The 27,811-nt window shown below is 40.2% G+C and overlaps 1 protein-coding gene across 6 annotated transcripts in view; it reads left to right on the top strand.

Moving 5' to 3' along the window:
- KLF12 (KLF transcription factor 12) overlaps nt 1-27,811 on the top strand; it is a 328,938-nt gene that overhangs the window by 273,914 nt on the left and 27,213 nt on the right. For 3 of the 6 annotated variants that reach the window (XM_078390766.1, XM_078390761.1, XM_020783494.3), the window contains one exon: nt 9,928-10,946. The exons of 2 other annotated variants lie outside the window; for them this stretch is intronic. In XM_078390766.1, coding sequence (XP_078246892.1) covers nt 9,928-10,109 — 182 coding nt within the window. In that variant the 3' untranslated portion in view covers nt 10,110-10,946. Of the gene's footprint in view, nt 1-9,927; nt 10,947-21,387; nt 21,489-27,811 lie in introns of those variants that run through there. One more of the 6 variants, XM_078390765.1, reaches the window with a different exon arrangement.

The following is a 27,811-nucleotide window of genomic DNA, read 5'->3' as shown; positions in this document are numbered from 1 at the left end:
TACATTCCTAAAACAAGATTTTAAACCATGCTGTACAGCTGCATGGGAGCTGTGCATAATACGTATTTTCCAGATTTCAGACCACTTTGGACAAAGGAGACAAACGTGGCCCACAGGACAGGTTGTGATAACACCAATTGTCCTCCATGCAAACAGAACATTTAGTTTCTCCAGATGTATTGCAGAATTTACTTTTACTTTTTTTTTAACTTTTATTGAATTTATACCCCGCCCCTCTAGACAAAGTCTACTCGGAATCCACAGAGAACTGGATCTAATCCAGGCTAGTTCCTTCTGCCAGAGCTTGCCAAATATCATGTTATGAGAAAAAGCATTACCTGTAACGTTTTACTTGGGGCAAGGGTTGTAACTAATTTTTTTAACCATGTTCTTTTAAAAAAATTCTCATGTTACCATTTTTAATGTAATCAGTAATAGTTGCTTGTTATTTTTAAATGTAACACTTTATGTGTTATTTTGGGACAACCTGGGCCCATTTTATACTTACATTATTTAATAGGAACAAGAAAAACTATAGCAATCAATATAATGTGTTGGAAACTCATCACTTGTAACAGAAAAAGTAACACTGACAGGTTAGGAGTCTTTTAAGTAGCGACTAATACCTGTTAACTTTTTTTTTCCAAAGTAAAGTAATTGTGAGTGAGTGCTGTCATCTTCTGGAGTTTTTCAACTAGGAATTCTTACTCTGAAAGAGTACCTTCCACTTTTTTTTAAAAAAAGAGAGAGTTAATGAACTGAAGTAAAACTGGGTTGATGTTTATGAGAAAGCATATTGTAATTCTAGATCAGGACAGATTTTTTAGTGAGAACCATTATGTCAGGATGAGTAGTTTTCCAGGTAATCTTGATACAAGAAGTCTTTCTCAACAGGGGGCTCTCTGAAACAGACCTTGTAGCAAGACGGGTGTGCTCTGACATACGTACATGCAGGCAACCTGGTACCCATGCAAATAGCGAACTTAGCCACTCTGTCTTTAAAATGGAGCATAGACACTCACAGAGTAAATATGGCTGCATAAGCTTTGCAGTCTCATACCCTGTGCAGACAGAATATGTAGTATATATGTGTGCAGGGAGAATACATTGGTTATTCTAGGACTTTTGTATTGTAGGTTTAGTGTTTTCCTTTTTGTTTCTGCAGTAAAACATATAACTCAAACAGTGTTATTTTCACAGATTAGAATCTTAACGCTCAATTGTGGAAAGCATTTTGGTCCTTAGAACTACAGAAACATGAGATGTGAGAGCTGAAGAAACAAGAGCATATCTATAGTACCAATATAATGTTGATAACATTTATTCCATCCCTCCGTAGAACCTGGAGAACAGTATATTTAAGGTTGGAAGCTCTAATGTAACTCTGAGTAGCTCTACAATTCTCAGGATTCTGAGTCCAATGCCTTGTCAGTTAAACTGATATAGAACTGCTGTAATTCTGTGGTGTGGAGGTTCCTTTGTATTTGTAACAGTTTCCTAGACTATAAGGGCCATGTTTCACGAGATAGCCTCCAATGTAAAAGCACAATACATCATTAGAATCAAAACATACCAAAATGCCATAAAACAGCAGAAGAGTCAGGCAACAATAAAATTATGAAAAACAGACCTATTAATTTTTAGAACATTTTGTACTGTTTCCAGATAGCTCCAAATGCCTGAACAAAAGTGGCTTGAAACAGATGGCTCTTTAAAGTCATAAGAAGCCATGATGAACTGATGGGACAATATGCATTCCAACAGGTTCTAGTTGTTTTGTTGTTCGTTACTTTCAACTGTAGTGAGGAGAGGTGGAATATAAATATTTTGAACAAACAAACAGCTGTTTTCCTAAGCAGCGGGGTTGGTTCACCTGCAAAAATGACCAAGGAGTTTCTTTAAGTAACTGTGTTTTGAAGAACACAAGAAATATCAAAGATGTAAAAGCTGTATTCTGGCATTTACTGTGTTGCTGCCATGGATTCTTTGGAACCCCCAAGATATGAATTCCTTTTCTCCATTGCCGTTCTCACCTCAGCTTTGCAAAACTATATTTCTGTGGTTTTTTCCCTGCATTCTCAGAGGATTCCAGGCAGTGTGAGAGAGAGGAAAGGAAGGTAACATGAGAAAATATGTTACTAGGAAGACAATTAGCCCAAAAGACAAGAGTTTCTTCCCACCAGGATGATAACTCTGTGTTCTTCCTTTAGTTTCCTAATTTATTGTATGTCGTTTCATAACTTGCCTAGGGTTTTTGTGAGTCAGTGAGGGAACAAGGAAAAGAACCCCCAGTTGAAACTTTTGGGACTTGCCTCAAGTACAATAATAATGTATGATGGAAAGGCCATTCTGTTCTTAGAATATATATAGGTTCCAGGCGTTTGCCTAATGTATACGTGCTAAATAGAGCTTTATTTCCATGTCTTGCCCTCGGGAACTAAAATGTTCACTTACTTCTGCAAATAGATAATAATGACTCAGACCATTCATATGTATTACATAGTTGAATACTTAAAGTATATTGAATTCAAGTATGAGCAGGTGACTCAAGATGCAGTCAGTCCTGATAGTTCTGGGAACTAGGAGTCCTCACTCCATGCTGCTGCTGTGCTTTTCATGCAATTTACATGTGCAAACAGTGGCGTGGCTTCTATGTGGTTTTACTACCACATGAAGGCACTGCAGTTGTCACTCGTAGATGGCATCCTGTATGAGGTTTGATATCTCAACCACACATTCTCTTTTCTCCTTCTTTAATAGATTTCTGGTAGCATAGTTGACATGGTCTAAACCAGTGGGTCCCAGCTGTGGGTCCCAGATGTTCTTGGACTACCACTCCCAAGAAATCCTGGCCAGCACAATGACAGATTATGGGAGTTTTAGTCCATCTGGAGGCCCAAGGTTGGGAACCACTAGTCTAAACCATTTGAATATCTTATCTTCCTATAACACTGCCATGTGAAGCTTTGGCCACACATCAGTGGGTACTACGCCATTGTCGACATGTGTGAAGAGGGCCTTTGTAAGTGTTATTTACCTTAATACTTTAGAAAACAGCTAGTCAGACATAACCTTTGTAGTGTTTTATATCTCCAAGTTGGATAATAAATGGTCAGTGGAATATCTTCTGTTTATACTGTCCTGATTAAGAGAGGAAAATAAACATCCAAAATCAGCCTTCAGCATGCATAGATCATATAACAATGTGAGTCTATGTTCTAATCATCTCTCAGCCCCCATTGAGCTGGCTAAATGTGTCTTTGTCTGGTGATGGTGAAGGATAGATGTGTGCCATTTGGATTTTTTGAACTTCATATCCACCTGGCAGACCAACATCTAAATGGTGCTCACCTGGAGAAAGACTGGTCTGGAAAGTTTCATGGCCTTGGACAAGACAAGCTCTGTCCTATCTGCCTGTTAGAAAACAAAATGATGTGGCATCTACTGTGTTGCTGCTTAGACAACTTCCTTTTCTAATAGGCAGCTAGGACAGTGCTTGGTCTGTCGTAGGCAGGTGGGATTTGGAAGAAGAAGAAGAAGAAGAAGAAGAAGAAGAAGAAGAAGAAGAAGAAGAAGAAGAAGAAGAAGAAGAAGAAGAAGAAGAAGAAGAAGAAGAAGAAGAAGAAGAAGAAGAAAGGCATATGCTAACTGAAGAATGTGAATCCATCCGTTCCATTTCATAAATCTTGAGTTATCACATCTCTGTAGATGAGGACTTCCTCTTGTTTCTCTTATACACATACACATTGACCCCTTAAAGTCTTTCTAATGCTATTGATGACAGTCGCTAATTGTATTATACTAGTCATGAGGAAAGTGAGGAGGCAGAAAGTGAGGAGAAATTAAGGAACTTCTTAATGAAGGTGAAAGAGAAGAGCTCAAAAAACAGTCTGAAGCTCAACATCAAAAAAACTAAGATCATGGCCACTGGCCCCATCACCTCCTGGCAAATAGAAGGGGAAGATATGGAGGCAGTGACAGATTTTACTTTCTTGGGCTCCATAATCACTGCAGATGGTGACAGCAGCCACAAAATTAAAAGATGCCTGCTTCTTGGGAGGAAAGCGATGACAAACCTCGACAGCATCTTAAAAAGCAGAGACATCACCTTGCCGACAAAGGTCCACATAGTCAAAGCTATGGTTTTTTCAGTAGCCATGTACGGAAGTGAGAGCTGGACCATAAAGAAGGCTGACCGCCGAAGAATTTATGCTTTGGAATTGTGTTGTTGGAGGAGACTTTTGAGAGTCCTCTGGACTGCAAGGAGAAGAAACCTATCCATTTTGAAGGCGTGCTCTGGTCCATGGGGTCATGAAGAGTCGGACACGACTTAACGACTAAACAACAAGAAAGTCGTGAGGATGTAGTGGGACTCCCACCTACTTTGCTGGGGCAGTATGAAAAGTATGTTTCATACTTTTCATACTGTGGGGCAGTATGTTTAGGGCCCCATCTTCCAAAGGTGGCAATGTATTGTAGTGGTTAGATAGTTGAACTAGATGAGACCTGGGTTCAAATCCCCACTGAGCTATATAGAAATATATAGAGTGACCTCGATGCACTTTAGTTACACAGTGTCTGCCTGGCCCACCAAATAGGGTTATTGGGAGAATAAGGTGCAGAGGAGGATCATGGTCATTGCCTTGAGCTCATTGGAGGAAATGTTTCCTATATAATAAAAGATATTGCCATGGAAAGCAATGTTACCTTGGGGGTCCAGGCAGGAAGAACTGCAGCAGCTCTTGAAGTACCCGCAAAATGTCTTTGAGGTTTCATCTAATCCCAGGAGCTCATCATCCATCAAAAGAGAAGCAATATTTGCTTCATTTCTCCCCTCCATACCCCTATATGTATGTATGCTGGGGTTTTCTGTACACAAAGGATATACAGTATAGTCACATTAAAACATTTTCTAGTGTGCAAATACTACATGTTTGGGACACAACGCCAAATGCAGTTGGTTACCTGTACATTTATGAGCTACGTTCTCTCATCAGATTCACCCAGCAGATGGAAGAGTGAGGTCACGAGAAAAAGATTTGCCTTTCTGATGCAGTTTGGCAGTTTAGATGTCTGTGTGCATTAATTAGATTTCGTTGAGACCCAAGGTCATACTTGAAGTTGAGCTCTTTGTTTTGTTGTATCAGGTTCTGGGAAGAAGGGTGTGGTGAAAAATCATTTAACAACAGTAATTAACGGGGAGTTCAGCATGTGGGCATGTTCAGAGGTTGTTTTGGGAAAATGTTAAATATTTGTATTAAAAATAGCTGCTAAAAATGGCTAAGATCTTCTCTGGGTTAGAGTCAACTTTGCAAATTACAGTTTATAATAGCTTACCCTCTGGCTGCCAACTACAACTATCTTTACCCAATCTTCAACTTGTCTCTGTTCAGATTTCATGGAAAAGCAGAGCTGAGGTCAAAGAAACCATAGGGCGATTACTCACAAAGGGCTGTTCCAGGAAGAGATCAATTCTCATTTTGATCAGTGCAGACCCGAAAAAGTTTCTAATAGTTTGTATATGTGGGGAAAAAAACTATTGTAACCCACTTTAAAGACCGTAAGAATGCAATGGAGGGGGTGGAGGAGAAGCAGCTGTTTGTGGGCTCTCTTAATTCCTCCAGTGGAAACAGACAACAAACAGGGCAGGTGGCTCTTTTAGCCAGGGAACCCTATGGATGCAGTAGGAATGACCCATGGGGTAAACCTTTGCCAATGGAACATGGAAGCACATGGGCTACAATTGAGCACAAATCTAAACACTCTGTGTTGGAAACAAAAAATAAGTTTTGGATTATAGCCATGATGAAGAACAGAACAAAAAAAGGCGAGGCAGAGCCTCAAGCTGGTGCTCAATAGTCATAATTTATTATCAGATGTAAACTCATCTTCTTTGGGTCAGGGGGTCATCATCTGTTTTACTGTGGTACACCAGCTAGGAGAGTTCCCCTCACACAAAGTTTTTTTTCTCCAAGATTCCTATTGAAATGTCTTGAGCAATTTATTTGTAATAATAAATTACTACCATTCTTCAGCAACTTAAAGATTTGCCTCTTCTTTTGTTCTTGTGGTTTCGGAGGCTGCCCTTCCCTTTTTCCAACATGAAAAAGTAGGTCTGCCAAGGAGCAATGGGAGGGGATTGGCAAGAACTTGGAATATCTCGTGATTTTTTATCTGAATTGTGTAGATTTATTATTTTTGGAGCATATTTTATCCCAGAGCTATAATTGCAATTAATAATGAGCTTAAAGACCACCAGTAGTGAATAATTAGTTGGACTGTGTAACTTGGCCTGCGGTGTAGATGTTTGTATTTTTAGTGGGGAACTTTTAGTGGGTGTTTGGGAATTTTATGTGTGTGCATGTGTCTGGTCTCTGGGTGTCTGTGAATTTCGTTGTATGTGTATATACTTACAATGACAATAAATTATTATTATTATATTAATTGCTCCATATCATAGATTTCAAGGCAGTATACAGTAAATTAAAGCAGTCAAATCTGTTCTAAAAAGTCTTCAGGAAGGTTTCAAATGAAATAGTGTATGGGCATGCGTGGATACCCAGCGCGGTGTAGTGGATATGGTGACTGATTGGGAATTAGAAGACCTGGGTTCAAATCCCTACTTAGCTATGGAAATTCACTGTGGTGTGTTGGTGAAACTGGTGGAACCAATCCTTAAATGTCTCATTTACCTTGAAAGCCCTACTAAGTTTGCTACATGTTCATCCCAATCTGATGGCACATAACACAAATGTTCATTTCCTGAGCTCAGTTGAAAGGTAATTTTGTAGACTGGGAGACAATAAATTAAAGGAATCAGAAGACCTCAGCCCAGTTTGGGGCATTTATATAACTAAAGGAAAAGGGTGTGTGTGTGTGTGTGTGTGTGTGTGTGTGAGAGAGAGAGAGAGAGAGAGAGAGAGAGAGAGAGAGAGAGAAAGAGAGAGAGAGCATGTGCATAAGGATGTAAACACATGAGAGTGTGCACATGGAGGAGGGTTGTGTCACTCTGTAAGTGTGTGTTTAACTTGCACCTAAGTTCATTCAGTCATCCAGATATGACACTCAGTACATGAACTTGGGCAAATCCTTAACATAAGCCTTAAAGGACTGTTCAAAGGAGAAAATTATTAGCTGTTTAAACTGAATGGAACCTCCATTCCAGTCACACATCCTCATTTGCCAGGGAACAGAGGATGACTGTTGCATACATGTTCTGCTAGTGGGCTTCCTAGTTGGTGGTCACTGTTGGAAACGAGATGCTGAGATGGATGGACTCTTGTCTGTGCCAGCTGATCACTTCTTATGATACATCCATAAGATAAGTTACGTAGATAAAAAGGAAAGATTGAGATCAGAAATTATTTGCAAAACTGACTCTTGTCTTCTCTGTGATAACTTATTTTGTTTTTTTGTTCTGATATATTCATTTGTGAAGACAGGGAAACTCATCGGGGGTGGGGACAATGATAAACCACTCCTTGATCATGTCAAATATTTGTTAAGGTCACCATAATTTTGAAGCAACCTGACATCACACGACAACCATAGATTTGAGTTAAACAGAAACTTTCCTCCTGGCGACTTGCCTACAGGTTCCATATAGTGATTGAGAAAGGGAGAACAGGGCAGGATTTGTCTGGTTTCTTGCCTTATCATTTTCTTAGCTTGACAACAGCATGGTGGACCCTTGGCTTAAGGACAAAGAGAAGGGTATTTGATATATTTTTTTAGAAAATACATATAAATATTGAAGTAATGTAGTAATTTTAGTTTAAATGTATTAGGCTACTTGCATTTAGTTTTTCATATTTCCATATTGGCCTTCATTGCTCATTTCATAGATACTGTACTCTTAGAGTTTCATCTCCCCCCAGATTTCTGGTTGTAGAGCTCCTTCCAAATCAAATGAGAGACTAGTGCATTTGCATGGCATGAATGGGCAGCTGTTTGTGGTGAGGGTATGTCATAGCCCATTACAAAACATGTTGTCTTTAGCAACAGCCAGCCATCTGTCACCTAGTTCATGCCCATTCTTCTACCAGCTGCCAAATTCCTGGACCTCGATGCCATGACCATCCAGATATGAATAAAAACCTTCCATCTGTCTGCTCACATTTGGCCACTGTGGTGGTGGAAGGGTGAGAGATCCACCAGAATGCTACAGCCAACACTGTGGCTGCTCTGAGCATATATTGATCATTTTCATCCACAATATATCACTATTAAACCTGACACGTTCAGAAGTAAGTGTTCTTGTTCCGTTAAATGAATTTGACAAGGCGAATGCTAGTAATCTTTGGCTGAAATCCAGTAGTAAGACACAACTAGAGCTGGCCCATTGAATCAGTGGATTTTTGCTGAGTCAACCTCTCTGGAAATTCTGTTGGTTCAATGGTCCTCCTCTAGCTGTGACTTACAACTGGATTTCAGCCTCTGTGCGTGTGTATGTTGCTTGCAATATTGTTGTAGCTCTGAGAAAATCTCAGGGATGGGGAAAGTTAATCAATGACTTGGTATTATCATTAGGATACTCTGAGAGTTATCATTAAAAACAAAAACAAAAACACCTTTCCCTATCTCTGGTAATCTAGATTGCAAATCTGTTACCAACCCAGCTTCTCTGTGGAGTATAAATCAGGAATATATCAAGGGAGAGGAAGAGAAATGAAGATGAAGGAGAAGTTGCTTTAACCTGCAATAGCCAATGAAAATGCTCTTCTGTTCAGGCAGAAGTCTTGATTGTGTGTTAAGGAGTAGTTACCTAGTCTGCTGACTTTTTTAAAAAATCACCCACATGGGTTCCCCAGATTTTGCTAAACTTCAGTTCCCATCGGTATTCCAGCTTGTTATAAGCAATGAGTACTGTAGTCCAGTACCTCCTCCTACAGCAGTGGTCCCCCATCTTGGGCCTCCAAATGTTCTTGGACTTCAATTCCCAGAAATCCTGGCTAGCAGAGGTGGTGCTGAAGGCTTCTGGGAGTTGTAGTCCAAGAACATCTGGAGGCCCAAGGTTGGGGACCACTGTCCTAGAGCAGTGGTTCTTAACCTTTGTTACTTGGATGTTTTTGAACTGCAACTCCCAGAAACCCCAACCAGCACAGTTGGTGGTGAAGGCTTCTGGGAGTTGCAGTCCAAAACTCCTGAGTAACCCAAGGTTAAGAACCAGTGTCCTAGAGGACCCATGCTGGAAAAGGCTTCATAGGCTTTTCTCTACTATTTGGATTAATCTCTCTGTAGTTGCCTTCTTTGGGCAGTATTATGTGGCAACCTATGAGATGAATCCATGGCTATTCCTTATATATATAGAGCCAGACTACCATGATGTTAAATATTCAGCATGCAATTAATTCTTTCTTACACCACAGTCCATAGTGCAGCTGTCATCCAGACAGGAACTGTTCAGCTCCTGTGGTGCATGATTATAACATCCCTTTAGCCACTTTCTCCCCTCCTCTTATGTTCGCCTCCTGTGCAGGACTAAAAAAACAAAAAGGCCTCCATTGGTACAAACAAAGGCTTTCTCCCCATTCCTTAGCCTTCACGGGTAATTTAAGGGGGAAAGCACATACAGGAGAAGGCTGAACATTCCTCCCTACCTGGCCACAATGATGCTGAGGATGCCCATGAGTCCTTGCTTTGGTGTAAGGAACAATTTAAGGTGCTTCATGGTTTGTGCTCCACTTAGTTTAATGTATTTTGTCCCTTATAATAGTCAGTTTGAGGATCCTGTTAATTGAGACTGAGAGAAAATTAGTGGATGATTTGGTCAGTGGCTGAATTGATCTGCTTCTCAAACATCTGTTTGGGGTTTCTAGATGACTTGTCAAGCTCTCTTAATCCAATATTCATGTCTCCCTTCCCTCCTTCCCTCCCTCCTTCCTTCCTTCCTTCCCTCCTTCCTTCCTTCCTTCCTTTGATTGCTAGGAGAGAAGCCGTACAAGTGTACCTGGGAAGGCTGCACCTGGAAATTTGCTCGTTCAGATGAACTGACGAGGCACTACCGCAAGCACACGGGAGTGAAGCCCTTCAAGTGCGCAGACTGTGACCGAAGTTTTTCCCGTTCAGATCACTTGGCGTTGCACCGCCGGAGGCACATGCTTGTCTGAAAAAAAAAATGCTACCTTGTCAAAACAAAAATAATAATAATAATTAATAATAATAATAATAATGGAAGTACCAAGAGCTGGGTCTCTTTTAGCTACAGTGAATTCAGCAGGGCTGAATCCCATTTTGATGGCGTTAGCACAAAAGGGGGCATTCCGTATTGTCCCATACACACAAAGAAGCAGGAAACGTCGTGCCACAATTCTCCCTCCCATCTGAAGTCGGCTTTCCAGCATGGACAGTGCAATCCCATTCAACTGGGAGATAATAGCTTATGGCCAGAAGATTGGGCATTATTTTCTAAACCCCTGTCCTTTTGGAAGTATTTATGGCTTGTACCTTTTCTCAACTGTCACTTTTGGTTTCTTCTGAAGAATTACTTCAATTAGAAGGACCGGATGTCACAAACATATGAAAAGAACCGTGCCCTCTGACCTTCTCCTCGTCTTCTGCTGCTGCTGTTGCTGCTGATGCTGCTTTATTTTTATTTTCAATTTTTAAGCTACCAAGACACTGCAAAATATCGCCATGCCTGGTTGTTGAGTAATCGACAATCCACAAAACCAGCTGTACGGACTGGAAAGAAGAGAGATGGGAATGAAGCTCTTTGAAGTGGAAGGATTTCTCAGCACACTTATGCAATAAAGATGGTGGTATTTTGATTATGATTATGATTACTATTACACATTTACCCCTTTTGTTGTAATGCTGGACTTTAGCAGCCACTAACAAAATTTTTACGTTCCTGTTTTAAAAAAACTCTTACCTTCCTGATTTTTTTTTCTTTAAATCTATAAAACAGGCACCAGTAACAATTCAATACAAAATAATTCTCTTTATATCTGTTGGGTTAATTTAGAATACAAAGTGGTAATTAAAATGTCCTTTCCTGATCACACAGCAGAACAGGACCTGTCTTCTTCCCACCTAGAGCCTCCCCACATTGTTTGGAATACAACACCCATCACCCCAGCCAGCCTGACAGCTGGTTGCACATGCCAGGAGTTAGAACCCAAGACATATAGAAGGTTCTAGGCTGGGAGTGGCTATGCTAAACGCTCCACCCTTTGCCCCTAAACCAATGCATCCACTCTTGGTATGTTTACTGAAAATGAGGAGTGTTGCAGCATTCATGTGTATCACTTGATCTATCATCAGTTGATCACTAGGCAGTTATAAACTCAAAACTGAATGTATGGGTTGACCCTTTGCACAGCACTCTATGTGAGGCAATGTAAAAAGCCAAGGATGAGCCTGTGGCCTGCATATGCCCTCCATTGGAAACTTTATAGCCCCTACAGCCACTCCAGGATGCACCAGCTTCAAAAAGGTGCATACATACACTGTGTTTCCTCCCCAAATGGCTTCCAGGAGGAGCGGTTTTCACTTGGAAGCTCCTACCTTCCCCTCAAAACAATTGGGGGAAAGGGGACTCCTGGAAGGGTCTGTTTATGTCTTAGACACTGTCTGGACAGGCATATCCTGTTTGCATGGGGAGGGGAAGAACCATCTATAAAGAACCAGTTCTAGGCCTATATCAGCTGTGGGAAGGTGCTAGCAGTATACATCTGTGAACGGAAACTTTCCCTTGCTGAATTCACTTTCAGGGTGGAGAGTCCAGCCTCCAAGACTGAAATGCCACCACATCTGGAAGGCAGTGAGAAACAAACAACTTTAGGTTCATTTCAAGTGACCACAAAGCACTTCCTGTTTCCTAAACATAGTGCCTGAATCCAGAGAAAGTCATTGTTACTAAAATGAAATTGAACCCCCTCCCCATTCAGGTCGCAGAACATGATATCCAGAGCCTGTGCAGTTGCTTTGTCACCTAAGGTAAAATACCCCATAACCATCTCTCCCCATCTTTGACAATAGAAATGGTAATAACAGCAAACTAAACATCTGAACACTTGCTGCCCCTTTGTGACATCCAGTCTGTTGTCTGCAGCATTTACCTCACTTTGCCTAAAGTAGGGAGCAACCTAGCAAATGAGCTACTTTGTTGTATAAAAAATAGCTATCTTTTCCTCCCTGTTTATGATACATGAGGTAGTCAACTAAAAAAGGAGTGAGCATTTCATTTTAAAACAATGTTCAAGTGGATCCTTGCAGGTTGACTACATGAGCATTTAGCCTGCTGTGGGGATGGGCTGGTTCACTCCCAAAGTCAGCAATCAGACAGTGTCTTTTCTGGAGCAAATCAGCCCACCCCCAGAGCGCTCCTGCCTGCACCTTTCTGGTTCTCTGTCAGGAGCGTCTACATTGTTGGTGTGAGTAGGATAACTTTGTTTTGATTTGTTTCCATCACATGCTTCCTGCTTCAACCTGCCAGCTGGTTTTCAAATTGTCCATATCATTAGTGGTTTATACAGACAGTTTAACCGCTTAATGATATGGTGTAATTGAAAAATTGAAAATATCCTCTCTCTGCTCATAGAGCAGATGGAGGAAGCAAAAACAAATTTTAAAATCTATGTAGGGCAACTCCCCCCCCCACTTTTCTTTACAGCTTTTCTGTCCCTGGCAGAAAGCAAATTGGCATCTTGAGCTGTAAAGATGTATTTTTTTAAAAAAAAATACACTTCCTGTCTCTTCCCGCTTCCAGGAGGAAGCCTTTAATTTTTTTATTTTCTGTAAAAGGTACAGCAGACCAAATGAGGTTGCTGGGGCATATGGATGCAAATATCACACCACACGGCATATGGGATCTCCATCTGGTCTTAAGCAACCCTGTTTAGCTCACACCTGCCACTCCTGCCAAGTCATGTAGCCAGGCCCTTAGTAACTTACTTAGGATCTGATAGTTTGAACATAAAGGATTGAAGATGTTTGCTATTTTATTAGGATTCACAAACAAGGAAACAGAACAGAGGGAAATAACATGCATGCACTCTCCTCAAAGTTAAATTACATATATAGGCCATCATGCTGTCCTTAGCTTGGAAGTTAGTGGGTTTATCAAATATCAGTGGATTTAGCATGTGCCAGTGTACATGTTGTATCATTGCAAATGCAAGGCTTTTGTTTCTAGGTGGCTGCCCCTGACCATCTGTTGGCAGATAGATTCAAAATCTTTGGCTGGAAGTATTTGATGGTAAGGGGCCTGCGGAGTGTGACCAAAACCATCTTCCCTGGCTTAGTTGCCTTTAGATATCTTAACACAGACCCACATTCTTCCCAGTCCTAGGAGTTAGGGGTGCTGAGAGATGTTATTTGACTCCTCTGGAGGCAGCATGCTGGGTAAGACTGGACTAGAAGATCGATTGATGATGTTTTTGTTTTGTTTTTTAAATAAAAAGATTAAGGGCCAACATCGGTGGGTGGCATCTAGTAGCAGCCTGGGTGAACAATTCAGACCAGATGTTTAAAGCAAAAGGAGATTTTAAGTCATTCCCACACAGTCAACCAGTTCATAAACAGCTTTATTCAGAGTTAGCCATACCAGAGCTCTTGGTCACTTCAGATATCTAAAATGCTCAGCTGGCAAGGGATTTGTCATACATCCTCACATGCTGGGAGTTGTTTCTTGAAGACGAAATACCACAAAAAGCATAGACTCAAAGGGCACTGTGTGCCCCAGTGCTGGCCTTGTGCCCACAACAATTGCACACATTTTATGCCAGTGTTTGAAAGTTATACCAAGTATGGTATATTGTTGTTGTTTAGTCATTAAGTCATGTCCAACTCTTCATGACCCCATGGACCAGAGCACACCAGGTCTTCCTGTCTTCCACTGACTCCTGGAGCTGGGACAAATTCATGTTGGTAGCTTCAATAACACTGTCCATCCATCTTATCCTATGTTGTCCCCTTCTCCTCTTGCCTTCACTCTTTCCCAACATCAGGAAGTCTTTTCCAGGGAGTCTTCTCATGAGATGGCCAAAGTAATGGAGCATCAGCTTCAGGATCTGTCCTTCCCGTGAGCACTCGGGGTTGATTTCCTTCAGAATGGATAGCTTTGTTCTCTTTGCAGTCCAGGGGACTCTCAAGAGTCTCCTCCAGCACCACAATTCAAAAGCATCAATTCTTCGGCGGTCAGCCTTCTTTATGGCCCAGCTCTCCCTTCCATACATCACTACTGGAAAAACCATAGCTTGGACTATGTGGACCTTTGTCGGCAACGTGATGTCTCTGCTTTTTAAGATGTTGTCTAGGTTTGTCATCGCTTTCCTCCCATGACAAACCTAGTCGGTATGGTATACACTGAATGCCAATTCTTTAGGGCTCTCTACCAACAAAGTGGATAAGATTCAACCAGACGTTAGCACTTTTCAGTTCCATTCATTTTAATGAGGAGAGTAAAGGATGTCTTAACCTACTCCTATTTACATTCACTGGGATCAAAGGAGTTAAATTGGCTGGTCCCTCCCAGTCTTTACAAGCCTTCTGTAGGTGCTCAGTAACCCGTCACTATGCAATTAGTAGGACAGAATCGACAAGAATTTTGAACTGAATGGCTGAGAGGAATGAGGGAAATTCTTAGATGAGACATTTTTGCCATTTCCAGAAAACGATGTTGGCTTTGTAACTGGGATCCTGAGTTCAACATGAAAAGGGTTTGGTAGCTTTCTGCATTTGAGTTACATTTTGCCAGTGCCTAAAAATATGGTAACAATCCATTGTTTTTCATTGGAAAAGAACCTTTTTTCTATTTTCTTCAATTAGAAAGGAAACTACTCACGTGAACAATGTAATCTATCCTTTCACAGGAAAAAAAACAATCCCAGCCTGGTTACACAGTATGTACTTGTATTCATGTTCATTCTTCACAAACGATTTAGCTAAGAAAGATTCTTTGCAGATTTGCATAAACTGAGCACAAGTAGTGTTACTCCTCTTTTATTAGGTTCTGTTTATTAGTAACTTGCAATGACTTGAAATGTTTTTCTTTAAATCTAACCAGTCTTATAAAACTAAGGGAAAAATCAAGGACCACACAACAGTTTGGCGTAGCCATTATTACATATAAAGTATAATTAAACTGAATAATCAGTAGCCATCACTATTAATCTTCCATGCTATGCAGCTGAGGGTCACAAAACTGTAAAGAGATTAGATGGTGTGTATTGTGAGTTTGTTCCTTCTGTAGTTCTTTGCTTCTTCTTTATTAAAAATACACAGAATATCAAATCAGGAAAGAAGCAAACTTTAAAGAACCATTCTGTTGGTGATAGCTGAATAGAACCTCCCTGCATAATCAGGCTTGACCTTTGGGGCCCTGAAGCTATGGGGCATCACCCGAGAAGGGAAGACCATCCTTACCAACTCCTGTTTGCGAGTTTCCAGAAACAATCTGGATAGGCAGTGCTTATGCTGAAAGTCATTGTAACTTCTTTCCTTCTCATATGCAAATATGAAAAAAAAACTGTGGATAGTAGAATGTTTTAGGACAAAGGGTTTGATTCATTACCTGAAAATTAATATTGTAACAACATTTCCAGGTGCCTATCATTTGTTTGTTCGTCTGTCTGTCTTATTTAGATATTAACAGTTTCATTTTACATGGAGTTAAATTAAGTGGTTAGTTGTGGTTGCAGCTTAGTATAAATGCCCTTCTTGCAAACTTTATTAATGTCTAGATTATCTCTCCAGCACATCATTTTATTATCATACTCATAGATTTTCAAAAGTTGATACATTTCAGTATTGCAATTTTCACTGGAATAATATATCCCAGCTTCAGTATATAAACAGCATATATTTTGAGCCAGGTTAATTTAATAGGCAAGACAACTGCCTTCACAACAAAAAGTGTGGAGGTGTTGGTATTTTAGCACTGATGTTACAAGTAGTTCATCATCGGGAAAAGATTCCATTAGGAATGAAAAAATGATTCCAGTGCATCTCATCTCTGGTTATCTGTTTGTTAAAACAGAAATGTGGCAAGGAGTGTTCTTCCCTCTCCTATAGCTATCATGTTTACAGTAACATAGCTGGAAGAGAAATTAAAAAGCATAAGTGAATGCACATTTGTAAAACTAACATGCATAAAATTAGAGCATAGTTTTAAAACAAAAAACATTGGGATTTCCAGAAACATCCATGTTTTGAAATACAAATGCACAAATAGGTGATACCTTTATAGACCACTAAGAAATTATCATACATGAGCTTTTTGATATCATGTTTTTACAAATTGTAGCATTTAAATTATGCAGCTACAAATATATACCTTATTAGTGTTGTGATAACACCTTCAGGGAACTGTGCTCTGCCCTTAAAGGTGTAAATGTAACCCACACAAATGAAAGTAGGAGTTTCCCATTTAGCAGATCAAGATAGATGGCATCTGGCAGTATTTTCATGGAATATGAACCTGTGCTCTCTGCACTTAATACGATGCAGTCAAATCTAATCATACTCAAGTTCCATTGATTCTGTTGGGAGAATTGCTGAAATGGGGAAATGGGGAGTGATAAACACTCTCATGAGAGAAGAGAGTGGGGCATGTGTACATATGCTGCAGTGTAGCTTCCCTGCTCAGACTAAGCCCAAGTCCATCCACTCCTATTGCACATGAAATTAGGATGTAGGTGCCTGTTCCTCCCATATGTGAACACTCCCCCAGTTGAATACGGGGAGAAAAAAAACCACCTTTGCCAGCACCCACACCTTGTTTCTTGGGCAAACCCTTGCTTTAGATGTGGACGAACTGAAAGCATCCAATGTAACTTGGCTCCAGTATATTCCAGTCACAGGACAATGCACCATTGTGATATGTAGCCTGTTACTTCCTTTAGTCCATTTCTTTACAAAGATAAACCAGCAAGCAATTTGACAGCAGCCCATTGCAATATCAGCTCATTCTAGGAATTAAGAAGCAGTATTCCACAGACATTACTGTACTTCATCAGTTTTATTTACACGGACAAAATAATCTTATTTCGGCTGGCATTGAGCAATTGGTGATGCTAGGAACCCTGTATTGGCATTAATACTGGGGGACCATTTCGTTGCTGAGAAATGCTCATTACTGGGAGGAAATTCTTTGCCAGTCATAGTTTCCCAGCCCTGTATTCAAGCAATACACCATTCAGTGCAAGTATATGTTTTGTATAAGGGTAACACATACGTTGTTTCATAATAAATACAAGTCAAGCTCTCTTTCTGGTTTTGTTTGAAATAGGTACATGGAAGTACATGATTGTTAATAGCACAATCCTGCCCTTGTCGATTTGGAAGTCGTCTCTATTGAGTTCAGGGGTGCTTACACTGATGCAAATAGGTGTAGGATTGCAATGTTAGTGTCTATGACTAGTATCCTATTGTCAGGGAACATGCCAATACCATACACGGTTTCCCCAGGCCACTGCTTGCGTAATGTGAGATCCAGCAACCTCTTGCACAAGTAGAAAGCCCTGTTCAAAGCAACAGGGTGATGTCCGACGTGTGTCCCTGCAAGCCAGAGTTTGGTAGGGCTCAGGTGGAATGCTCTGCCCATGGAGATGTTATGCTCCACAAAAAGGAACATGATCCTAGCCGATTTTTAAAGATACATATTTGCTTGGCCCTTTTTTCAGTTTCAAAAGAAAGTAACACAAGTCCAGTTTTCTATGTCATGCTAAGCATAGGTAGCCGTGCCCTTCTGCCCTACCATAAAGACATCCCAATATCCCCGCACATGGGTTATTACTAATTGTGCACACATGTGTGATCTGATTTAAGATTTAATAATGCTTTCAATTTAAACAAAAGTTGGGGTTAGCTTTTCTTTAGGCTAAAGCAATTTTACCTTATTAGGAAACCAGCTTGTATTAGTCTGTTATGCCTTTGCCTGTGTTTTATAGCTTAAGATGTATAAACTTTAAACTGCTATATTTTCACAGTTTCATTTAAAAAATTAAAAGAAATCCATAACTGTGCAATGTATACGCAACAAGTCCTGCCCATTGGTACTTTTAAATATGCTGACTTCAGTACCAACATAATTTTTTAGAATGAACCTCAATTATATGGATACTGCATCTTTACAAAGAAAGAAAATAAAATAGAATTGAAGGTATTTTACTGTACTTGTAACAGTTTCAATATTCTGTAATATATTATGTGATAGTGAAAAAGTATTTTCAGACTCACAGTTTTTCACAGGATGTAAATAATTGAAACGAAGGATGCTTTTGAAACAAGCTTTTAGTTGTCATCACCAAAAATGTGCTTAAGAAAATGCATTGTAAAACTTTCATAACACAGTTAACAGTTTTTTTTAAAAAAATGGGAAAGAATGTTCCAGTTTGTCAAAGCATGTTTTCAGTAGAGGAGGTATCCTGGCTCTTTGTGTGTTGAGTTACGTGAGATCGTATCAATGGAGAGTGGAGATAGTTTCAATTCTTTTAAGCTGAAAAATAGACCCAATTTATTGACCAGTGCCCAAAGAGCTGTGGAATTAATTCCAAGTGTCTAAAGGCCCCTTTGTCTTTGTCAAGGTGCAAACATATGAGACTGCAACTTCATAATTAGAAGCAAAGCTTTCTTAACATTTATTTTTGCTATCGTAAGGTTTCTGTAGCTCCAGAATTTGCAAATTAGCAGCTTTGCTCAATGGCTAGTCAGTCATCAAGAGTTAAGCATGGGATTGATTGGCAAGTTTATTATGAAGACATGAAAACTTTGAATTAATGCTTATTTGGAGGGGTAACATTTTATTACTTTCTAATTGTGAAGTTGCCATCTCATTTGTTTCTGCCCTTAAACATCAGTCCTGCCATGCTGACTGGAAAATCTTCTTTGAAAATGAAGCATATTTCAAAACATTAATATTGGAACCAGAGCAGGGGTGGTGAGGATCTGCTTTTTGAACAAAAGAAATCAGGCTTTGGGTATATGTAGCCTTTTTTTTTAAATCATTGGCCCTTGTCTGTTAAGGTTTTGTCATGGTTTTCACCCAAGGATAATGGTTTCAGCTGCACCAGAGCCTTATGACACTTTAAAAACTGAGGCCTAAGTCCCCAATTATTCATCCCAACTAAAGTAGACTCATTGAGTCAATTGCTGAATGGCAACTCAACATAGATGCCAATCCCACATATTGTAGGTCTAAACAAATTGGGACAAGCAATTGGATTTAGGCCTAATACATTTCTTATGTCATATGATCTCATGAACTAGAGTGTGCTTCATTAGATGCATGAAGTGCTTTTCTCAGTTTGCAGCTATATATGCACGTGGGTGTCTCTGAGGGCATAGATATGGGGTGCTACCATCAGTATGAAGTCAGAAAGAAATGAAAAGTTTAAGAAGTACTTATAGTAATAATTATAGTAAACCTTAAAAGCATGCAGAGTCAGTTCCTTGATCATTGTCAGTGACAATGCAGAACATCTTGGTGTTGTAATGAAAAAAGGCCCACTATTTCAATGTAAGCTACAGGTAATAGATCTGAATTCCTTGTGTGGTGCTGTCTTTGAAGTCATCTGTTGTGTGATTCCCATTTTGAGTTTGGCAGCCAAGGGCCCTGTGAAATTGCCAAGTTCTCCCACTATTTACTGGTATTTCTATTTCTGATGTCAACTTTATTCTTTTGTTTAGAGCCTGGTTTCTGTGTACAGGTGTTCATTAGCTTCCCAGTCTCAGAACGTTTTTTGTCATCATCAGCAATGTCACATGTGAATTTAGGGTAGCACTTCATGCGTTTGAGGACATACCGTAGACTTTAGTCCAGAAGCCATCATGCCAGAATAAATGTGTTAGCCTTCAAGATGATCTTTGTTGTTTTTACTGCCCCATCAAGGATACCAGTCTCGAAAAATTTCAAGTCCAGCAGGTCTTGGCTGTTAATTAAGAAAAAGGAATAGTCAGGATGTGTTGATGGAGGGCTTACAGATCGCATCAATCTTACTGCTTCTCAGTAAGTGAACTAGTGATATGGGTTTTTGCCGTGGTGGCAAAAATCAGATATCTCAAAATGTATTTAATTGGTGCTATGTGTTTTAGAAAGCCATTTCTCACACACCTAACTTAGGGGGATGGAAGCAGGGGGAAGCACATCACTCTTAATAGAGTATAAAGAAATGCACTGTTTTCCAGCAAGGACATAACAAGTAGTAATTGTGTGAAACAGCTCAAGATCCAGCTAGAGCAAGATCTGTTGCACACCTTGATTGGCCGTAAGTGAAGGCCCACTGTTTTGGACCAGCTAATGGGGGGAGGGCCAACTGCACATCTAAGGAGGTGTTATTTCTCAAATTTATATGGTAGCTACTGACTTTTCATTCATCGTTATTGTGGGTTTCCTCCTGTAACTAATTAGCAGAATGCATCTGCACAGCTAAAAGATATAGACATTCTTTTAAAGGTATATTTGTAGATCAAAAATATTCTGGGCTGGCCATGCAGTTATTAAGAATCCTTTTGTGGAGTAGAATGGAGTGAGTCCCTCTCTATAAAAGTGAATAATGATTGCACGTGGGGCAAGTGCTCTCTCTCTAAGCCCAGCTGTCATGTTTCTTACTTTCTCCCCCAAAGAGTGTGGAGGGGAGGTTGAGAGAGAGAGAGAGAGAGAGAGAGAGAGCAAGCGAGCGAGCACATAGATCCATTTCTGTCTGTATACTATCTTGTGGTTGAGGCAGTCTGTTCTGGGAGAGCTAGGGCCCCATCCTTCACCTTGCAAGGAAGGTCCTCAGCAAGTATATAGGAGGAGTGGGCCAGAATGAATATTTCTGACCAGGTTCTTTCTGCATGATTAGCTACAGGTAAATCTAAAATAACTTGAAAAGTGCCTGTCTCTGAACATTAGAGCAGATGGGGACGTTCCCTGTACTTTTTACAAAGCAATAAACTGCAGCTGAATTGTCACACAATTCTGTTTTTCAAATGAGGGGAGGGGGAGGGGGAAAGTTGCACTAAGTCATGGGAATGCAACAAAGCAAATCACAAAGTGCCATTTGTCTATTCTCTTCTGTGTTAACCATTTTACCTGTTCTGCACTATCTATGAATGGAATTTCTATACACCTTGGAGAATGAAATAAATTGACATGTGGATTGGAAAAGGTTCCACAGCAGCATAAGGTCATTGTAAATTGTAAACATATTGTATTTCTGCCCTCTTCCCTCCTGCATCTCGTTGGTCAAATTTTTTTTCTGGAGTGTTGTCAATGATTCAAAACAAGAGGAACCATGACAAGAAGTACAGTCATTTTAGGTATCCATTACATACATAAAATGTATCCTGTCAATGAAAATACTTGCTAATATGAAGCCTAAGTAACTAACAGTTTAGGATGCATGTTTTACATTATATTGGCCTGTGATGTGTAGTCAAATTGTCCTTATTATTCAACAGGATGATACAGCAGAGGCTTGACTTACTTCAGGGTGAGTACGTACTTGGTAGCAATATTCTCATCATGATTGGCTCTTTTGATTCCAAGCTTAAAATGAATTACATGCTGGCTCAAGAGTAATTCCTGTTGATTTCCATGGAGCTTGCTTCCAAGGCATAGGGTTGCAGCCTTAATTTTACCCTTTTTAACTGACTGAACAATACTTTTTTCCTGACATTTAAGAAACATTGTAGGTTGCCAAGACATGTCACAGTCAGTTGGTTGACAGGGCTGTTTCCTTTTGTAAAAACTGTTCTAGAATGACGACAATACTAAATGATACCTGGAAAACCTTTAAGCAGTATTTCAATAATTGCAAATGGCCCCATAACGAAAACATAAATCTAGAAACCCATGAGCAATACCAAGGATGCGTTTTTTTAAAAAATGCAGATTTTTAAAATACAGATGATAACAATTTTGCTGGCATATTTTCTGTACAAAATATTTCACTAGCACCATATAATTAATTCCAGCCTCTGGTTTGTTTGCACAAGCAAAGCTTGATCAGCAATGGGAAGTAGATGAACACAAAAAGATGGAGTACTATGTAGTTCTTGACTTATCTTCTGTTGCTTCACAGTGCAAGAGCATCTTGGAGCAGGGCTGAGGAATGGGTGGCTGCCCAGATGTTGAGGGACTACAGCTCTTATCAGTCATGCATAGCTAATGCTGAGAGATGGGGATTGTAGTTCAACAACATCCAGGAGGCCACATGTTGCTCATGGCCTATCTTAGAAAATTCATCAGTGAACGCAATTCAGATATATAAAAGTAGACTTGAACCTGTGTTCCACAAGTGTACAAGTATTATCCTCTACAATAATAAGAGTAACAATAATGGTGTGCCATCAAGTCAGCCTGCAGTGAAATGAATGGGTTGCCAAAGGGAAGGCATCCCAATGGATTGTGGCAAAATCCCAAAGAAAAAAGTATTAACTTCCATGAAAATAACATCTTCACATTGCTTGCTGTTAAATTAACAATCCAAGTTGTGAACAAGTCCACAAAACATGCAAGTGGTGGAGCCATCAAAGCCAGTGCAGCCTGCCAGCTGTGCATGATGGCTTATGGGAGGCGGGGGTCCATATAATTTCTGTATATGCAGCCTGTAGGAGACATGGAAAAGCAGGAACATAGCAGGTCTTGAGCAAAGACATGATCACGCTGCTAGTAAATTGTGTCCAGGTTGGTGGGTTACCAGTTTTGGATAATTTTGTATAATTGCATTGTTCTGCTGCTGCTCCCATATTTTCTTAACAACAACAACAACACCAAATATTCTTTCAATGGCTTTTTTTTGCTGTACCTGTTCTCTTTTTATAAAGTGGAGGTGAGGCAAATGGTATGGGGTATGAAAACATAAACATACAGAATCATTTGAATGGTGCGTAGTTTGTACTTGGTGAGTTAAAACAACCCAATGTTAACAGCTTCTTTCAGACCCAGAAAAATAGGACGATTGCATAAATAAAGGGTGATCTTTATAAGCAATATCATATCATTGTTATCTTCTCCACAAAACAGGACAGAAGCATCACCACAATTTGTTGAGTTACAACAGCATTCAGTTCTCTTTTCTAGTATATGACAACAGCAGACATTAGCCAGAGAGCTAAGTGTCCATATATCCCAAAGCATCCATCAAATTAAATAAGCCAGTGCTAGCACGTGGAACTGTAGCTCCTTCCATTTTTCTTCATTATATTTCAGATGGTTTTAAGTGCAAACATACTTCTTTTTTCCATAAAAAAAGAAAAGAAAAGAAATGCTTTTAATTTCCCAATAGTTTCCTCCCTGTGCATTTATATGCTACATAGCAGTTAAGCAACACCTATGTTATAAGTTCATTAATGATTATGTACGTGTTGTTCTTGTATTTATGTATAGTGTATGTATTGTAAATATACTCAGAGCTTTTCCTCTTCTTTACTGTAAAACAGTGGTTTTTCTTTATTTTGTTTGCCCAATCATCATTGTAAAGGGAGTCCCCTTAAAGAAATCCCATTGGAGGACAATTACTTCATGAATAAGTGTTAACGTTTTTAATGGTGTCTCAGACATAAATTCTGTTGGTGCATTGCTTTTATGTATTCAACTTTTTCTATGAATTGAGCTGTGAATTGAAATAGAGTTTAAACCTTTAAATGTATGCATTGGTATAAATATCTGAATGGAGGCATGAAGGATAAATAAAGCATTTTGTATGGAACAATCCCCACCCAATTATTCATGTGGACTGCTTGTTATTTTCTAAAAATGAAGTATGAAATTACAAAAACTTTTCAAAAACCATAGTTTTTGTCTTGAAAAGGGGGAGGAAGGGGTTCTGTCTCGACTCTGAGAAACACAGTGTATGTAGTTAATGTTTTGCTTGTTATGGAAATTCATCCTTGTGCAGTGAAAGTTGATTTAATGGGGAACAAGACTTGATTTGCTTCTAGCGGCAGCCGGCACCTTCTACAAGCACCTAGCAAGGTTCACCAGCACAGTCCTAGACCCTTCAGTTTTAGCATCTATGAGCTGGCATATAAAATTCCTTACGGCATTTATGATGTAGTTTTGCTCCAAGACACTATGACAAATTTCCGTTTCAGAATGAGCCTTCATAGGAAACTGTCATTTTCCCCTGTGTCCCAGGGTGATGTTATATATCACCTTGTGGGATATATCAAATGGCAGCACGTAGCTGCCCACCACTGTCATAAGGTAGGGGATAACTGATGTAGGAAGGGGTCCACCAGAGGGTGCTCTTTCCAATGGGCTTCTGAAAACTGGCGCAGACCTTTGAAAGAATGCATTATCAGTAACACGATTTCCTCTAATGGACTACTTTTAAGTAACAGTAAAGGTATTGTGGCATTATTTTTTATAGAGCACTGTAACCACCGGTAGCATTGATCCTTTTGTGTGTGTGTAATTTTCAAAAGAATTTCAGAGTTTTGGGGAGGATTTGTGAATTGTTGCCCACTTAGCACTTTTCTTTGTAAAACCTGGGGGGGGAAATAACATGTTGCTCACAGGATCACCTGTTCCTTTCATCAAATGTAAAAAAAAATGAAGGCTCAAAAAAATAATACTGCTCTTAAAAAACACCATGTTCAGGGCTGACTAGGCATGTAACGATTCCCAGTGCTTCATTCTTGTAGATTTAGACCATCTTGACTTGAGGAAACACCTCGACAAGGAGTTTTCAAACCCTGTGAGATGCCTCACCTCCAAGTGAGAGCAAGACAGGGGGTGCTATATTCTTTATTCTTCTCATCAAGGTCTCCAGAGCTTCCCCCAACTGTACAAGATGTGTCTTTTCCTTTCAGCACGAGTGTGTGTAGGCAGACACGTGCGCGTGCACACACGGGCATAGAAACATGGCTTCTAGTCAAAAGGGGCACAAACACCTGCTCCCATGCTTCTAAATGAAGTCACTAGCATCAGTGTTAGAGAATTGTTTCTCACTATTTTACATCATTTGCAATCTCAAAATCATTTTCTCTCCGAGAGTCCAAGAAAAATGCCTTTTCATTGAGTGAGAACAATAATTTTACAGATCCTCATCCTTGTCTGCAAGGACAAGGTAAGGACTTAACGTTCCCTAACCCTTATGTTCATATATTTGGAGAGGGTCATCCATTTGGTTTTTGGGCTGTTCTTTCCTCATCTGAGGAGAACATTCACTGTAACAGCCAAGCTGGCAAGTGGGATGTCCCTTGGAGTGTGATGTCGTGCACTGGACAACCTTCTTTTCACATCAGGCTTACCAGAGTTGCAACTTGCGGCTTCACACTAGAAGCAGAGGGGAAAAATTGTCATTCTTCCAAGGACACAGAAATTCTTTCATCATCAACAGCAACAAAAAAGGCTTCTTGACACATGAAGGCACTCCAATAAATTAATGGACAACTACTGTGAGATTTTTCGCTCACAGGAACTCAAAAGTGGCATTTTTAATGTTAGCTATGGCATTCTCTTTTTTTAAAGTGTTTTTGCATTAACAGTATGTTGCATTAACAGCTCCACTGCCCTGAAGGGGTGTTCATTGTCTGCAGCAATCCCTAGATAGGTGGTACATGTCGAAGGAACATCCACATGAATGCCAAGATCAGCGACAACATTAAAGCTACCTGCCTAATATCATGTAGGTCCCCCTTGTGCTGCCAAAACAGCTCTGAGGCATGTATTGAGGCATGAACTCCACAAGACCTCTGGTACCTGGCACCAAGATATTAGCTGTAGATCCTTTTAAGTCCTGCAAGTTGCAAGGTGGAACCTCCATGGCTTGGATCTGGTGTCCCAGCACATCTTGAACTTTTTGTCATGTTCCTCAAACCATTCAGAACACTTTTTGCAGTGTGGCAGGGCACACTATCCTGCTGAAAGAGGCCACTGCCATCAGAGAGCTCCATTGCCCTAAAGTGGTGTTCATTGTCTGCAACAGTCTCTAGATAGGTGGTACATGTTGAAATAACATCCACATGAATGCCAAGACCGAAGGTTTCCCAAAAGAACATTTCCCAGAGCATGACACTGCTTCTGCTGGTCTGCCTTCTTCCCATAGTGCATCCAGGTCATCTAGTTGTATGATTGGTTGCAATGCAAGAGTAAGGAAACACACAAGTGCCATCGCTCCACATAGGATGCTTGTCCTTGCATTTTACACAAATATAAGATGTTCTATAGAATATAAATTGTGGGTTGGTTGGTTGGCTCTTTGGCTGGTTAGTTGATTGGTTGATTGGTTTTGGTACGAAAAAATAACTTCTACCAATTTGAAGCTAAAAAGAAAGCATCAAAATGCTCACAAATTCTGATACTCTTGCTTTCCAATTTTTTAATTCTCACCAGTGATAACAAAACTTACTAAGAACTTGAGCTACAAACCTGATGTAATGAACAGAGAACAATAAAGCATTCCCTGGTGGCATGTTTACAGTCTAATAAAGAAAAAAGGGATCAAAATCATTAATTAAAATAGACACAAGTATATTTTTATGATAATTTAAAAATTTAACAGGGTACTTCCTAAGAGAAAATTGAAAAACATGGGGAGTAATGGGGTTGAAGGAAGAAAGATATGTCCCGATTAGAAATGGGGACGAATATAAAAACGGATCGCTTTTCCAACGAATATAGCTGATTCATCAAATATTCATCAAAACATATTTGTGGGTTCCAGAGACCCCCACGAATATGAGGGGATGAATATTTCCCGTTTTTATTTGTCCTTTGTATGTAAAAAAAACACAAGTCTGCCTACTGGCCACCGATCAACTGATTGTCAGCAAAAAAAGGCAGCCACCACCCCACACAGCCACCCAATACCACAGCCTACCCCCACCCCCTCCCTTTCCCTACCTTAGGCCCCATGCCACCCACACCAACACCCTCTTACCTTAATCGCTGCTGTCGAGGTCTTCTGGCCTCACAGCCACACATGTAAAAATGGAGACTGGCTGCCTTTTGCAAAGATGGCAGCTGCAGCTTCATTTAGGGTAGGGAAGCTGCAGCTGCCATCTTTGCAAAGGGCAGCCTGGATTCCCTTAGCCTGCCTTAAGGGAATCCAGGCTGTCCTTTGCAAAGATGGTGGCTTCAGCTTTCCTAGCCTAAATGAAGCCACAGCTGCCATCTTTGCAAAGGGCAGCCAGTCTCCCCTTTTACACCTGTAGCTACGAAGGCCTGATGGAGACCTCAATAGCAGCTATTAAGGTAAGGGGGTGTTGGTGTGAGTGGGGTGGGGGCTAAGGTAGGGAACGGAAGGGGATGTGGGGTAGGCTGTTGGAGTGGCTGGCTGTGTGTGGGGGTGGCTGCCTATCAGCTTCTGATTAGCTGATCAGCGGCTGGTAGGTAGAATGGGCTTCTGTGCCATGTGGTAAATTCTCCTGGGTGGACCCAATTTGTGGGTGAATAACTTGGATATCTGATATCCAATCTTCACCAAAGTTGGCAGGCTTGTTGGGTGAAGACATAGGAAGCTCCATTGTGATTCTGGAGTCTCTAAGTATCTGGGGGATCTTTCCTTGGGGGGTCCTCTTCGTGACTATATAACTCGGGGATCTGTGATCCAATGTTCACCAAACATTCAGGAATTGTAGAAAGCCATCTGAGGAAGCTTCCCTGCAAACATGATGTCTCTAGGTGGTTGGGTGCCAGTGTTATAGCTGTTTAAAATGCAGATGAAGCAACAGATCGATTTGTCAATTCGACGAATAGTCATATATTCGTATTCGTTGATCAGTTAACCTTGTTAACGAATCACCATTTTTTAATTTGTCTCTAGTCCTGATACAATTAAACAAGAAACCGGTGTAGCATTCACCGTTATTATGTTAAGTAGTCATGCATATTCATCTTGCAGGCTAATGTTACTAAAAGGCGTAGCCGAGAGAT

This window comes from Pogona vitticeps, chromosome 3 (genome assembly GCF_051106095.1).
Source record: "Pogona vitticeps strain Pit_001003342236 chromosome 3, PviZW2.1, whole genome shotgun sequence".
In the NCBI taxonomy this organism is placed as follows: domain Eukaryota; kingdom Metazoa; phylum Chordata; class Lepidosauria; order Squamata; family Agamidae; genus Pogona; species Pogona vitticeps.
This window is presented reverse-complemented; position numbering and strand designations above follow the sequence as displayed.